This window comes from Ranitomeya variabilis, chromosome 2 (genome assembly GCF_051348905.1).
Source record: "Ranitomeya variabilis isolate aRanVar5 chromosome 2, aRanVar5.hap1, whole genome shotgun sequence".
NCBI lineage: Eukaryota > Metazoa > Chordata > Amphibia > Anura > Dendrobatidae > Ranitomeya > Ranitomeya variabilis.
In genome coordinates this window covers 551409284-551425246 of record NC_135233.1, presented here as the reverse complement: position 1 = coordinate 551425246, position 15963 = coordinate 551409284, and the positions used below count along the sequence as shown (strand labels likewise).

Below are 15963 nucleotides of genomic sequence, written 5' to 3'. Positions count from 1 at the left end.
ATGGCATAGAGACATCATCCACTTCCATTCAGATAGAAGGGACCAGGGCGGCGCTGTGTACAATCTGGATTCGACAATCAGACCAGACCTTACAATTTGCATGTAGTGTGGGGCATGAATTAGACACTTTTTAGGAAGTAGGCAGGGGCACCTCTAAGGGAATAAAGGGGTTGTAGGAACCCTATCTACATGCTTTTGAAGGTGATGGCCATGGTTTATAAGACAAAAAAAACTGGTTACAGGTTCCCTTTACAACCAAAGGGGATCTCTACATAAGACAACACATTTCCAAGCTCTGTTAGAGAGTTCTAAGCTTATGAAGCCTTTCTCATGTTCAGGATCCAACTCTATTAGCCAGAACAGGCGCTGAGAATAACATTAGCTCTCATTTTGTAGGACCAAGCTAAAGGGTCTACCAGCTTATGATTAGCAGACTACAGAGATTTTTTTATTATTATTTACACATGAGAAAATAATTATGAGTATAGAGGAAAATGGTGCCAAGGTTCTTCTTCATGCTTCTTTATGTTACTGTCAGCAGGCTACCAACAGCTCTGATCTTTCATACATTAAAGAAGGGTTCCACTATCTCTGCGCTGCGCTATTCTATTTTATTGTATATCTATAATGCATGATTGAGGCTCTGGGCATAATACAAATGCTTGCAAAAACTGCAGATGTCAACCCCGTCTTCAGACTTGTAGAACTGAAGATCAGTAAAAATAAAATATTTAGAATTTTGAGCTTCCAAAACCTGAGGAAGATACAAGCAATTATACACAGTGATGTTATCTGAGACTCCATGCAGACAGAACATATATTACAAGCATAGGCCGCATGGTGCACACACTATTTATACAAACCTCCATTTCCAGTAAGCTTGTATGAGGAGGTATTTTTTGAAGCCCAAGAGACCAGGGCACAGGGCTCTCGAAGGGAATCCGGTAGAGTCAGTGCAAATCAATTTGCATGTCTCATTTCATCGGCCATGACAGTGGTCTGTGGAAGGTGCACGAGAGGGACTACAGACACTTTCCTGCTGGCTCTTCTTTTGGTTAGCTGGGCCACAAAGTCATCATTATGGCATGATGTAAATGTGACGTCTGATCAAAAGAGGAGCCATGAACATAGGCAGGTAAGAGGTGATACTTCCTCTCCCATGCAGAAGCCACAGACCACTGTTGTGGCCAATAGGATGGGATGTGCAAATAAAATTGCACCAACTCTAGTGTTCGGGCTTGAAAAGTTATTAAAGAGTTAATAATAACTTTTGGACTGAAAGAGGTCTGAGGTCATGCCTGACCACCACTCCATACTAATAGGGCATTAAGCAAAAGATGCTACTATGGCAGTAAGACGCTTAGTGATTTAGTAATAGAGTATTATTACCAATAGATACCTATAGATGGTGATGTCTGATAATCCGACTACCCATCCACGTAGCATGGCTGCAGCCTAAATAGCTATGGCATTGCCACATCAGCCTCTTTGGGACTGCTTGCTGGCGTAGATCTTGCATCTTGTTAATTAATTTGCAAAAGACTATCGATTCATGGCCCTAGATGACTCAACTCTATCAGTGCGCTTGAAAATGCTGATTTCAATGCACCATTAACAAAAGCCATTCAAGTTTACAAAAATCGTTCATTTCTCCTTTATCGGACTCTTTAGGCCGGCCTCACACTCAGCGTATGTAAATACGGTCCGTTTTTTACGGCCGTAATACGCAGAAAAGTCCCCAAAATAGTGGTCCGTATGTCATCCGTAGGCAGGGTGTGTCAGCGTATTTTGCGCATGGCATTCTCCTTATGTAATCCGTATGGCATCCGTACTGCCATATTTTCTCGCAGGCTTGCAAAACCGACATCTAATGGATTTATGTGCTCAAATGTTCGTTAAAACATATATACAGTATATATATATATATATATATATATATATATATATATATATATATCATTGAGACACATATATATATATATTCTGTATTTATATTTAATTCAGCGCGATATATGTGAAAAGCCGGTAATTCAATTTCCGGCTTTTCATTTCTCCTTCACAAACCCGACAGGATATGAGACATGGTTTACATACAGTAAACCATCTCATATCCCCTTTTTTTGCATATTCCACACTACTAATGTTAGTAGTGTGTATGTGCAAAATTTGGGCGCTGTAGCTGCTAAAATAAAGGGTTAAATGGCGGAAAAAATTGCCGTGGGCTCCCGCGCAATTTTCTCCGCCAGAATGGTAAAGCCAGTGACTGAGGGCAGATATTAATAGCCAGGAGAGGGTCCATGGTTATTGGCCCCCCCTGGCTACAAACATCTGCCCCCAGCCACCCCAGAAAAGGCACATCTGGAAGATGCGCCTATTCTGGCACTTGGCCACTCTCTTCCCACTCCCGTGTAGCGGTGGGATATGGGGTAATGAAGGGTTAATGTCACCTTGCTATTGTAAGGTGACATTAAGCCAGATTAATAATGGAGAGGCGTCAATTATGTCACCTATCCATTATTAATCCAATTGTATGAAAGGGTTAAAAACACACACATTATTAAAAAGTATTTTAATGAAATAAACACACAGGTTGTTTTAATATTTTATTGCTCTCTCAATCCACCTGAAGACCCTCGCTTGGCAAAATAATAAACCAACAATATACATACCTTCTGTTGATCTGTCACGTCCCACGAAGTAAATCCATCTGAAGGGGTTAAATCATTTTACAGGCAGGAGCTGTGCTAAAGCACTCAAACCCCGGGTGCTGAAAGGAAAGCAGGGTGATCTGTACTTACATTGAGTCGCGGTGAGGCGCCCTCTGCTGGATGAACTCATATGAACTTGAGCGTGGGAACTTTTCCAAGGCTCCAGTTCATGAGGACATCCAGCAGAGGGCGCCTCACCGCGACTCAATGTAAGTACAGATCACCCTGCTTTCCTTTCAGTACCCGGGGTTTACAGGCACGAGCGAGTACATTAGCACAGCTCCTGCCTGTAAAATGATTTAACCCCTTCAGATGGATTTACTTCGTGGGACGTGACAGATCAACAGAAGGTATGTATATTGTTGGTTTATTATTTTGCCAAGCGAGGGTCTTCAGGTGGATTGAGAGAGCAATAAAATATTAAAACAACCTGTGTGTTTATTTCATTAAAATACTTTTTAATAATGTGTGTGTGTTTTTTTAACCCTTTCAAACAATTGGATTAATAATGGATAGGTGACATAATTGACGCCTCTCCATTATTATTCTGGCTTAATGTCACCTTACAATAGCAAGGTGACATTAACCCTTCATTACCCCATATCCCACCGCTACATGGGAGTGGGAAGAGAGTGGCCAAGTGCCAGAATAGGCGCATCTTCCAGATGTGCCTTTTCTGGGGTGGCTGGGGGCAGATGTTTGTAGCCAGGGGGGGGCCAATAACCATGGACCCTCTCCTGGCTATTAATATCTGCCCTCAGTCACTGGCTTTACCATTCTGGCGGAGAAAATTGCGCGGGAGCCCACGCCAATTTTTTCCGCCATTTAACCCTTTATTTTAGTAGCTACAGCGCCCAAATTTTGCACATACACACTACTAACATTAGTAGTGTGGAATATGCAAAAAAAAAAGGGATATGAGATGGTTTACTGTATGTAAACCATGTCTCATATCCTGTCGGGTTTGGGAAGGAGAAATGAAAAGCCGGCAATTGAATTACCGGCTTTTCACTAACACCGCTGCGTATTTCTCGCAAGTCACACTGCTGATCAGTGTGGAATCCGTATTTTTCTCGCCCCCATAGACTTTCATTGGCGATTTTTTTGCGCAATACGGTGACAAACACAGCATGCTGCGATTTTCTACGGCCGTACAAGACCGTATATTACGGATGCGTAATATATGGCAGATATGAGCTGGGCCATAGAGATTCATTGGGCCGTGTGTAATGCGAATTTTACGGACGTAGTTTATGCGCTCATACGTCCGTAAAACTCGCTAGTGTGAGGCCCGCCTTACACAGGACTATGAACAATGCTGGGGACAGAGAGATCATTAATGTGATTGTCCTGTCCTCATACCCTATCATGCTATCAGCAGCTCATCTCCTATTGCATAAATGATACGTTCATCCAACGATCGTGAACTTTGCTCATTCCTAGGGTGGTCTTCAGCATGTTTACTCGGGTCAACAAGTGAAAATGAGTATTCCTAAGAACACAAATTTGTCAAATATCTACTGGTATAATTGTAAATGGGCCATATGTATGTCTGTAAAGGGGAGATACCAGTTACTACTGACAGTGACCAAAAGCCATCATTCCACCTCTTTCAGGATCAGTGTATTCCATTTCTGCACTCCATAAAGTAAACACAGTCCTTACCCTTTAACTTCAGCTAATAATCCCAATACCCAGAGGTTGACATTATATAATAGCTACATTTATGCCCGATTTTCAAAACCAAAGTTCTCAGGAACATTAGGTTAGTAGTTGGGGTTCCCTAGACGGGAAACTATTTTCTTCATGGGTTTCTCCATGGCGAAACATCTGAAAACTGATCACATGTGCTTTAAAAATATTCTTTGTCTCTAGATATCATTGCGACATTTGTAGAATTCATTACTTTAAATGAATTTTATTTTTTTGTTACAATTCTAAGGATTTTGCTGAAATCATCAATATAAGGAGAATACATTAGAGAAACCTGTGGTGGTATAGCGGTCTTCTGTACTCCAAGAACGCTTGTTTTCTGGAGCAGCTGACTGCAGTTACCACTACGACCTACAACCATTCTGCTCAGCTAACATTCCTAAAATTCCTTAAAATATGCTGTCCTTTTGTTTCAAAGTGCTAGTGTCTAGCTTAACCCCTAGTCACAAGATTACTGCTTTCCCAGGAATTCTACCCTAACTACAAATCCCGGAGAGTTGTGCAGATCTCAGTATATCACGTCAGAAGGTCAAAAAAGGTCTTGGTAACACAATCACATCCCCATTGTGACTACAACAAAGGGCATATGGCTTTATTAGTAGATGACCAGTTTGTACAAGTGGGTTCAGTCATGGACTATAGCAGTAGATTTACCAACAGTAAGGCTTTGTTGCTCTTAACAACCAATCGCAGCATTGCTTTAGTTTTGCCTGAGCAGTTTATGAAATGAAAGCTGGGCTCTGACAGGTTGCTAAGTGCAGCAAACCTTTTTTCTATTAGGTTGTTTTGAGAAATGAGGCTCAAGGCCTAAGTAAAGAGACTGATTTACATTAATGGCTTGGCTACATGTTTATGTGTCTGGAGCAAAAAGTGCAATAATAACCAACTTCAAAATCTACTATATAATTGTCTAAGGGTCACTTCCATCCTTCTGTCCTTCTGTCTGTCTGTCTGTCACGGATATTCATTGGTCGCGGCCTCTGTCATGTAATCCAAGTCGCTGATTGGTCGTGGCAAAACAGCCACGACCAATCAGCAACGGGCACAGTCCGGCGGAAAAATGGCCGCTCCTTCCTCCTCGCAGTCAGTGCCCGCTCCGTACTCCCCTCCAGTCTGCCCTCACAGAGGGTTAATGGCAGCGGTAACAGACCGCGTTATGCCGCGGTGTAATGCACTCCGTTACCGCTGCTATTAACCCTGTGTGACCAACTTTTTACTATTCATGCTGCCTATGCAGCGTGAATAGTAAAAAGATATAATGTTAAAAATAATTTAAAAAAATAAAAAATCATTATATACTCACCGTCTGTCGGCCCCCGGATCGACAACAAGCTTTTCCCGCTCGCAACGCTCCGGTAACCGGTTCATGCTGCGATCTCGCGAGATGATGACGTAGCGGTCTCGCGAGGCCACTACGTCATCATCTCGCGAGACCGCAATGCACTCTTGAGACCGGAGCGCACGAGCAGCGTCGGTAACCGCTTCGCTTGGATCCAGGGGCTCCGGAAGGTGAGTATATAACTATTTTTTATTTGTTTCTTTTTTTAACAGGGATATGATGCTCACATTGCTATATACTACGTGGCTGGGCAATATACTACATGGGCTGGGCAATATACTACGTGGCTGGGCAATATACTACATGAGCTGTGCTATATACTACGTGGCTGGGCAATATACTACATGGGCTGGGCAATATACTACATGGGCTGTCCTATATACTACGTGGCTGGGCAATATACTACATGACTATACAACGTGGCCTGCGCAATATACTACGTGGGCTGCGCAATATACAACGTTGGCTGCGCAATGTACAACGTGGGCTGCGCAATGTACTACGTGGGCTGCGCAATGTACTATGTGGGCTGCGCAATGTACTACGTGGGCTGCGCAATGCACTACCTGGGCTGCGCAATGTACAGCGTTGGCTGCGCAATGTACTGCGTTGGCTGCGCAATGTACTGCGTGGGCTGCGCAATGTACTGCGTGGGCTGCGCAATGTACTACGTGGGCTGCGCAATGTACTACGTGGGCTGCGCAATGTACTAGAGGGCTGCGCAATGTACTGCGTTGGCTGCGCAATGTACTGCGTTGGCTGCGCAATGTACTGCGTTGGCTGCGCAATGTACTGCGTTGGCTGCGCAATGTACTACGTGGGCTGCGCAATGTACTACGTGGGCTGCGCAATGTACTACGTGGGCTGCGCAATGTACTGCGTTGGCTGCGCAATGTACTGCGTGGGCTGCGCAATGTACTGCGTGGGCTGCGCAATGTACTGCATTGGCTGCGCAATGTACTGCGTGGGCTGCGCAATGTACTGCGTGGGCTGCGCAATGTACTCCGTGGGCTGCGCAATGTACTACGTGGGCTGCGCAATGTACTAGAGGGCTGCGCAATGTACTGCGTTGGCTGCGCAATGTACTGCGTTGGCTGCGCAATGTACTGCGTGGGCTGCGCAATGTACTACGTGGGCTGCACAATGTACTATGTGGGCTGCGCAAGTACTACGTGGGCTGCGCAATGTACTGCTTTGGCTGCGAAATGTACTGCGTTGGCTGCGCAATGTACTGCGTTGGCTGCACAATGTACTGCGTGGGCTGCGCAATGTACTGTGTGGGCTGCGCAATGTACTGCGTGGGCTGCGCAATGTACTATGTGGGCTGCGCAATGTACTACGTGGGCTGCGCAATGTATTACGTGGGCTGCGCAATGTACTGCGTTGGCTGCGCAATGTACTGCGTTGGCTGCGCAATGTACTGCGTGGGCTGCGCAATGTACTGCGTGGGCTGTGCAATGTACTGCGTGGGCTGTGCAATGTACTGCATGGGCTGCGCAACGTACTGCGTGGGCTGTGCTATACACTACACATACATATTCTAGAATACCCGATGCGTTAGAATCGGGCCACCATCTAGTATTGTAATAATAGCCATAGATGAGGAGATAATTTGTTTTTTACAACAGCAGATTAGCAGTTGAGTTCTAACATTCTGATTGCTTTAGACTAGAGCCCCCATTCATCTTAGATGGCTGTTGGACGAACGATGCTTCTGCCGATCATTTGGCCAGCAGCCGTCTGTCTCTTCTACACCGACATCTCTGTTGGAGGCTTATCTCATGGAGAACTGAAAGATCCGCAGTCCAAAATTGGATATGCAGGATCCTCAAAGGGGTTTTTCCCATGAACAAGAGTTGATTTTAATCAATAGATATTGGAATAATAATAATGGGTTTAAATATAATGTCCCTGTGCTGAGATAATCTTATAAATGTGCCCCTGCTGTGTACTGTGTAATGGCCGTGTCTGACTGTACAGGGACATGTACTGATCGTACAACAGCTCCTGGGCAGGAGAGGGAAGGAAAAGAGAGTATACAGGTATTACAGCACGGCAGGTACAGACTGGGACTGAATTTCAGCCCTGGCATTTGAAATCACACAGGCCCATGTTGTCCCCGCCCCCGAGCACCAGATGGGGATATATTACTAATATTACCCTGGATTGAAGAAAGCAAGATTTACTACAAGACCAATATTTCTAATGATAACCCATGGCCTGCTGGGGTAAATGACTTTGTGCTCCGTCACAACTCTTAACAGTATGGGTATCTTGAGAACACCGATTCTGTTAACAACGTAGCAGACAAGGCAGCCCATGACCAGACAGGCCCTTCTGGCATTTGCCAGAATTGCCAGATGGCCAGTCCGGCCCTGCAGCACGGGATCACAGCTGATTCTTTCTGTGAGGTAAAACATTTGCCAACCTGTTTTTAAACAATGTTTTACCTCAAAAAAATTATTATTTGTGATCCCGCGCTATAATGTTAGACACAGCCATAACACAGTACACAGCAGATTATCTCAGCTCAGGGACATTTATTTCATCACATCCAATTGTGGAAATTATTATTATTCCAAGATCTATTGATTAAAATGTACTTTGTTCGTAGGAAAACCCCTTTAACTCCCCCGACAATAATCAGTCCCATACACATTGGACTGACAGGTGAACCCTTCGATATTGATGGACGGTTTAACACATCCATGAAAAATGGACCATTCTTGAATCAAAACGCTCAGCTCCACCTCCACGCTCAGCTCAATCTCCACATCTCCTGACCTGAGCTATCTGCCTCATACGCATTCATTATATGAGCAGCTAGCTCCATAGAACCGTCCATAGGTATACAGCTTATGATCAGCTACCTAGGATCACAAGACAATCATGGCTTGCATATGAGCAGCTATCTCTGATGAGGAGACCCTTATAGGTACATACAGTATGAGCAGCTAGCTCTGGGGAGGAGACCCTTATAGGTACATATGAGCAGATAGCTCTGATGAGGAGACCCTTATAGGTACATACAGTATGAGCAGCTAGCTCTGGTGAGGAGACCCTTATAGGTACATATGAGCAGATAGCTCTGATGAGGAGACCCTTATAGGTACATATGAGCAGATAGCTCTGATGAGGAGACCCTTATAGGTATATATGAGCAGCTAGCTCTGGTGAGGAGACCCTTATAGGTATATATGAGCAGCTAGCTCTGGTGAGGAGACCCTTATAGGTACATATGAGCAGCTAGCTCTGATGAGGAGACCCTTATACGTACACTAGATGGTGGCCCGATTCTAACACATCAGGTATTCTAGAATATGAATGCGTAGTGTATAGCACAGCCACGTAGTATATTGCACAGCCACGCAGTACATTGCGCAGCCCAAACAGTACATTGCGCAGCCCACGCAGTACATTGCGCAGCCCACGCAGTACGTTGCGCAGCCCATGCAGTACGTTGCGCAGCCCACGCAGTACATTGCGCAGCCCAAGCAGTACATTGCGCAGCCCACGTAGTACATTGCGCAGCCCACGTAGTATATTGCGCAGCCCACGCAGTACATTGCGCAGCCCACGTAGTATATAGCACAGCCCATGTAGTATATTGCCCAGCCACGTAGTATATTGCCCAGCCCATGTAGTATATTGCCCAGCCACATAGTATATAGCAATGTGGGCATCATATCCCTGTTAAAAAAAAGAAATCAAATAAAAAATAGTTATATACTCACCTTCCGGAGCCCCCGGATCCAAGCGAAGCGGTTACCGACGCTGCTCGTGCGCTCCGGTCTCAAGAGTGCATTGCGGTCTTGCGAGATGATGACGTAGCGGTCTCGCGAGACCGCTACGTCATCATCTCGCGAGATCGCAGCATGGACCGGTTACCGGAGCGTCGCGAGCGGGAAAGGCCTGTTGACGATCTGGGGGCCGATGGACGGTGAGTATATAATGATTTTTTATTTTTTTTTTTATTATTTTTAACATTAGATCGTTTTACTATTCATGCTGCATAGGCAGCATGAATAGTAAAAAGTTGGTCACACAGGGTTAATAGCAGCGGTAACGGAGTGCATTACACCGCGGCATAACGCGGTCTGTTACCGCTGCCATTAACCCTGTGTGAGGGCAGACTGGAGGGGAGTACAGAGTGGGCACTGACTGCGGGGAGGAAGGAGCAGCCATTTTTCTGCCGGACTGTGCCAGTCGCTGATTGGTCGTGGCTGTTTTGCCACGACCAATCAGCGACTTGGATTACATGACAGACAGAGGCCGCGACCAATGAATATCCGTGACAGACAGACAGAAGGACAGAAGGACGGAAGTGACCCTTAGACAATTATATAGTAGATATGAGCAGATAGCTCTGGTGAGGAGACCCTTATCTATAATATAATGGTGGAAGCTTCACTCTGTCCAAAGCCTTTATAATGTCACGGAGTGACTGACCTGGTATAATTCGACCCAACCGTAGGTCTGTCACAAACAGCACCACACACAAGGGAACACCGGGGACACAATTACAACGGTGGGCCCTGTCGGTAGGGACTGGGGGAATGGGCACCTCCTGCTCTGGCCTGCAGATGTGCCCTGATCTTGCTACCGTCTCTATACGGGTTCTTTCAACCCGTCGCCGACCGGGATACCTAGTCCCTCACTTGCCCTGCACCTATCCCTAAGTAGGGAACTGGCAGGTGAGAGCACTGGTCCCACCGCTGCACTAATACAACACGGGGTAAGGAAATACAGACAAGGTAAAGGAAAACAACACTTAGCTTAATGCTGCAAGGCACAGCACAGCAGGAAGAAACACCAGATTCACTGGACACAGCAGTAGAACAACAGTTCCCAGCAGGCTCCTACTCCCAGCTAGGTCGCTGAAGAATGAACTAACACTGACAGTCAGCTGATTAACCAGGTGACCTCTTAAAGGATGGAGGGAGTGGTCACCACAAACATCAGCTGACCCAGCAGCACTGCAATAACACCAGCGGCCACCGGGGTGGGGGGGTTAACTGCATTAACCCCCGATGACCAGAAAGGAAAAAAGGTCTTAAACTGAGGGAAACCAGATCTGCCACAAATCCAAAATTGGATCGTGACATATAGACTGTGCAAGCGCGATGAGCCTGCGAAGTCTGGACCCCACAGAGTTAAGCTGCCGGGGATGAGGATTGTGGCCCAGGAGATACTGTAACTGTATTGGTGTGCACAGTGCGCCGATACAGTTACATTCTGTGGCAGAGCTGGGAGAATCGATCTCCCTGCTCTGCCGCCCGGCCGCTATGGGGCCCCTGATCAGGCCGGAGGGGGGGGACTGGTGCCAGCAGTGTCATCGCAGGGTCAGCTGTATCGGCATTTGGCCGATGCAGCTGAGCGCATTGGTGAGGGAAGGAGCGCTACGCTCCTTCTCCCATCACCCCCTGTCAGCGTCTGATGTCACCGACGTCGACACTGCCAGAGGGCGCGATGATGTCACTGCCCGGCGCCTGTGGTCCAGATGTGAGTGGGAGCAGGGAGCAGCACAGGAACCAGGAAGAGAGGTATTTATTTATTGCTTTTCTTTATGGTGGCTGCCTTATACTACAGAGTCTGCCTGTGTGTGGGGGTGTGCTGCCTTATACTGCAGAGTTTGCCTGTGGGGGGGTGCTGCCTTATACTACATAGTCTTCCTGTGGAGGGGGGGTGCCGCCTTAGGCTACGTTCACATTTGCGTTGTTGGGCGCAGCGTCGTCGACGCATACCGACGCATACCGACGCATTCATCATGCGCCCCTATCTTTAACATGGGGGGCGCTTGGACATGCGCCGGTATGCGTTGTACTGCGTTTTACAACGCATGCGTCATATAGATGCACAAGACAGGGCTCAGGGGACGCTACTTGTAGCGTTTTCCCTGCGGCAAAAGTCCTGATCTGTAGGATCTTATGACAACGCATGCGTCGCAAAAAGCTGCGTTGTGTACATGCATTGTTGGTTGCGTCTCGTCGCCGACGCTGCGCCCAACAACGCAAATGTGAACGTAGCCTTATACTACAGAGTCTGCCTGTGGGGGGTTGCTGCCTTATACTACAGAGTCTGCCTGTGGGGGGTGCTGCCTTATACTACAGAGTCTGCCTGTGGGGGGTGCTGCCTTATACTACACAGTCTGCCTGTGGAGGGGTGTGCTGCCTTATACTACAGAGTCTGCCTGTGGGGGGTTGCCGCCTTATACTACAGAGTCTACCTGTGGGGGGGAGGTGCTGTCTTATACTACATAGTCTACCTGTGGGGGGTGCTGCCTTATACTACGGAGTCTGCCTGTGGGGGGGTGCTGCCTTATACTAGAGTCTGCCTGTGGGGGGGATGCTGCCTTATACTACAGAGTCTGCCTGTGGGGGCTGCTGCCTTATACTACAGAGTCTGTCTGTGGGGGGTGCTGCCTTATGCTAGAGTCTGCCTTTGGGGGGGAGGTTGCTGCCTTATACTACAGGGCCTGCCTATGGGGTGCTGCCTTATACTACAGGGTCTGCCTATGGGGTGCTGTCTTATACTACAGGGCCTGCCTATGGGGTGCTGTCTTATACTACAGGGCCTGCCTATGGGGCGCTGCCTTATATTACAGAGTCTGCCTATGCGGTGCTGTCTTACACTACAGGGTCTGTCTATGGGGGGCTGCCTTATTCTAGAGGGTCTGCCTATGGGGTGCTGTCTTATACTACAGAGTCTGCCTATGGGGTGCTGTCTTATACTACAGAGTCTGCCTATGGGGTGCTGTCTTATACTACAGGGTCTGCCTATGGGGTGCTGTCTTATACTACAGAGTCTGCCTATGGGGTGCTGTCTCATACTACAAATTCCCCCATACCTATAGATACACATTCCTCCATACCTCTAGATATATATTCCTCCATAACTATAGATACACATTCCCCCATACCTATAGATACACATTTCCCCATACGTATAGATACACATTACCCCATAACTATAGATACAAATCCCCCCATACCTATAGATACACATTCCTCCATACCTCTAGATATACATTCCCCCATAACTATAGATACACATTCCCCCATACCTATAGATACACATTCCCCCATACCTATAGATACACATTCCCCCATACGTATAGATACATAGATTCCCCCATAACTATAGATACAAATTCCCCCATACCTATGGATACACATTCCTCCATACCTATAGATACATAAATTCCCCCATAACTATAGATACACATTCCCCCATACCTCTAGATATACATTCCCCCATACGTATAGATACACATTCCCCCATTCCTATAGATACACATTCCCCCATACCTATAGATACACATTCCCCCATACCTATAGATATACATTCCCCCATACCTATAGATACACATTCCCTCATACAAATAGATACAAATTCCCCCATACCTATAGATACACATTCCTCCATACCTCTAGATATACATTCCTCCATAACTATAGATACACATTCCCCCATACCTATAGATACACATTTCCCCATACGTATAGATACACATTACCCCATATCTATAGATACAAATCCCCTCATACCTATAGATACACATTCCTCCATACCTATAGATACACATTCCCCCATACCTATAGATACACATTCCCCCATACCTATAGATACACATTCCCCCATACGTATAGATACATAGATTCCCCCATAACAATAGATACAAATTCCCCCATACCTATAGATACACATTCCTCCATACCTATAGATACATAAATTCCCCCATAACTATATACACATTCCCCCATACCTATAGATATACATTCCCCCATACGTATAGATACACATTCCCCCATTCCTCTAGATACACATTCCCCCATACCTATAGATACACATTCCCCCATACCTATAGATATACATTCCCCCATACGTATAGATACACATTCCCCCATACCTATAGATACACATTCCCTCATACAAATAGATACAAATTCCCCCATACCTATAGATACACATCCCCCATACCTATAGATACACATTCCCCCATACGTATAGATACATAAATTCCCCCATAACTATAGATACAAATTCCCCCATAACTATAGATACACATTCCCCCATACCTATAGATACACATTCCCCATACCTATAGATACACATTCCCCATACCTATAGATACACATTCCCCATACCTATAGATACATAGATTCCCCCATAACTATAGATACACATCCCCATACCTATAGATACATAGATTCCCCATATGTGTAGATACATAGACTCCACCATACGTGTAGATACATAGACTCCACCATACCTATAGATATACATTCCCCCATACGTGTACATAGATCCACCATATGTGTAGATACATAGACTCAACCATACCTATAGATATATAGATCCCCCATAAGTGTAGATACATAGATCCACCATACGTGTAGATACATAGATTCACCATCTCAATATTACATTAATCCATTAGGAGTCTCGATTCTCCTCACATACTTCTGGCCTCCTTCCTGGCTGTGGTGTGTTAGTCACTACCATCCAAGTATTTCTTGGCCGTCTCTTATGTATGGTCTTATGTATGGTCGCCTGGCAGTCTTTGCTGAATCTTCCAAATTCTTTTCTGGCACACTCACTGCTCTTTATTGCAGGCCTTTATGTAGGTCTCCAGAATGATGTCTCTGCCGGCTGTCTCTCTGCCAGCTCTCTACTTCATAGCTCTCTCCCATAGTCTTTCATGGGACACCTTCTAGCCAACATTTGATAGCCCCCCTGTTTTTCATACAACTGGTTATATGTGATATATACGGTGTGTATAGATAGATAGATAGATAGATAGATAGATAGATAGATAGATAGATAGATACAGTGCGATTTCAGCATGTTTGTAGTGTCATATGTATGGTGAGAAAGCAATGCTAACCCTTGATTATAATTATGCTTTTTGACGCTTTGGCGCTATCATTAGGAAGGAGACTGTATATATGGAGCGCTTATGAGAATCTCTGACCCCATATGAAGTGTATACAGCAGTTCTTGTACCATGGTGCCCATCCAGCTGACTTTTCATTAGTGTTGAATGATACATGAGCTTAGATACAATATTTTTACATTACATGAGCTTGGATATAATATGTTTACATTACATGAGCTTAGATACAATATGTTTACATTACATGAGATTGGATACAAGAATATTTACATTTATGTATCACAGATGGTTTTATAGGTGCTCACTAGTAAAAGCAAGGCAGGAAGTGATGGGCTAATACTTACCAAATAGTTCATTGTTTCTGATGTAGAGGAATCCACTTGTAATCCAGCTGTTTAGTGGCGATCTGGTCTGATCCGATCCCTAGGCGGTTATGGATGCCAGATCTGGACCCCAAAGACTTTTCTCCCTATTACTTTCTGCCAGGCATTTCCCACCAGTGACTGTCACCAATCTGCTGTGTGAATGGTGTATACAATGTGGCAAGGCTGGAGATGACAGTCTGTCTCTCTGGATCTCTTCTGCTGAGGTCTCGCTGACTGTAGCAATTGCTCATTGGCTTTGGTGACTGGTCATCCTCACCCTGGTGGGTGCAATTCCAGGACCTTGGATCTGCTCTCAGGCACCCAGTGGGCTCTGCAGTCCTGGCTGCTGCTCTCCCTGGATCCAGAGCTGTCAGCACAGTATTCCTGGCCCTTTCCCAGCTACTTTCTCCTTGTTTCTGTCCACCTTAATATCCCTGGCTGTCTCCTGATCCTCCAGGTTGTCTCTTTCTGTGGCTGGGGAGCTTCCTGCTCTTTGTGTCTCATGGATTCCTGGCTGTTTCTCTTGCAGCCTCTTTCCTGCCTGTCTCTCACACAGACTGAGAGGAGAGAGAGGAGGAGATTCTGGGGGAGAGGTAATGTTATCCCATCAATGCCTCGGCCCAGACCCCTCTTTCCAGGAGCTGTTCTCATTGGCTGGCTCTGCTTTCTAATGCTAATGACTACAGGGGGAGGGTAACCCTCTCTCTCTCTGGTGTGAGACTGCCACAGTCTGGTGCTGCAAGGCATGAGATCTCTGGCAGGAATATGACAGCATGGATGAATGAATGAATGAATGAATGAATGAAAGGAACAATGGAGAATATTTGTCCTGGTCCTACAGCTAAAAAAAAAATGAATGCTGTTATCTTTAGTTATCCAGCTGATTTTTAGAAAATCCCAAATAATCCCCTGCTGGTGGCTCGGATTTGGCTACATGATTCT

The 15963-nt window shown here is 45.8% G+C and overlaps 1 protein-coding gene across 1 annotated transcript in view; it reads right to left on the bottom strand.

Moving 5' to 3' along the window:
• The window catches only part of BCAR1 (BCAR1 scaffold protein, Cas family member), a 231453-nt gene extending 215873 nt beyond the window's left edge, over positions 1–15580 (bottom strand). The window contains exon 1 of the mRNA XM_077288183.1: positions 15001–15580. Within this exon, the coding sequence (XP_077144298.1) occupies positions 15001–15012 (12 nt within the window). The 5' untranslated portion in view covers positions 15013–15580. The remainder of the gene's footprint in view (positions 1–15000) is intronic.
• Between the last annotated feature and the right edge of the window lie 383 nt (positions 15581–15963).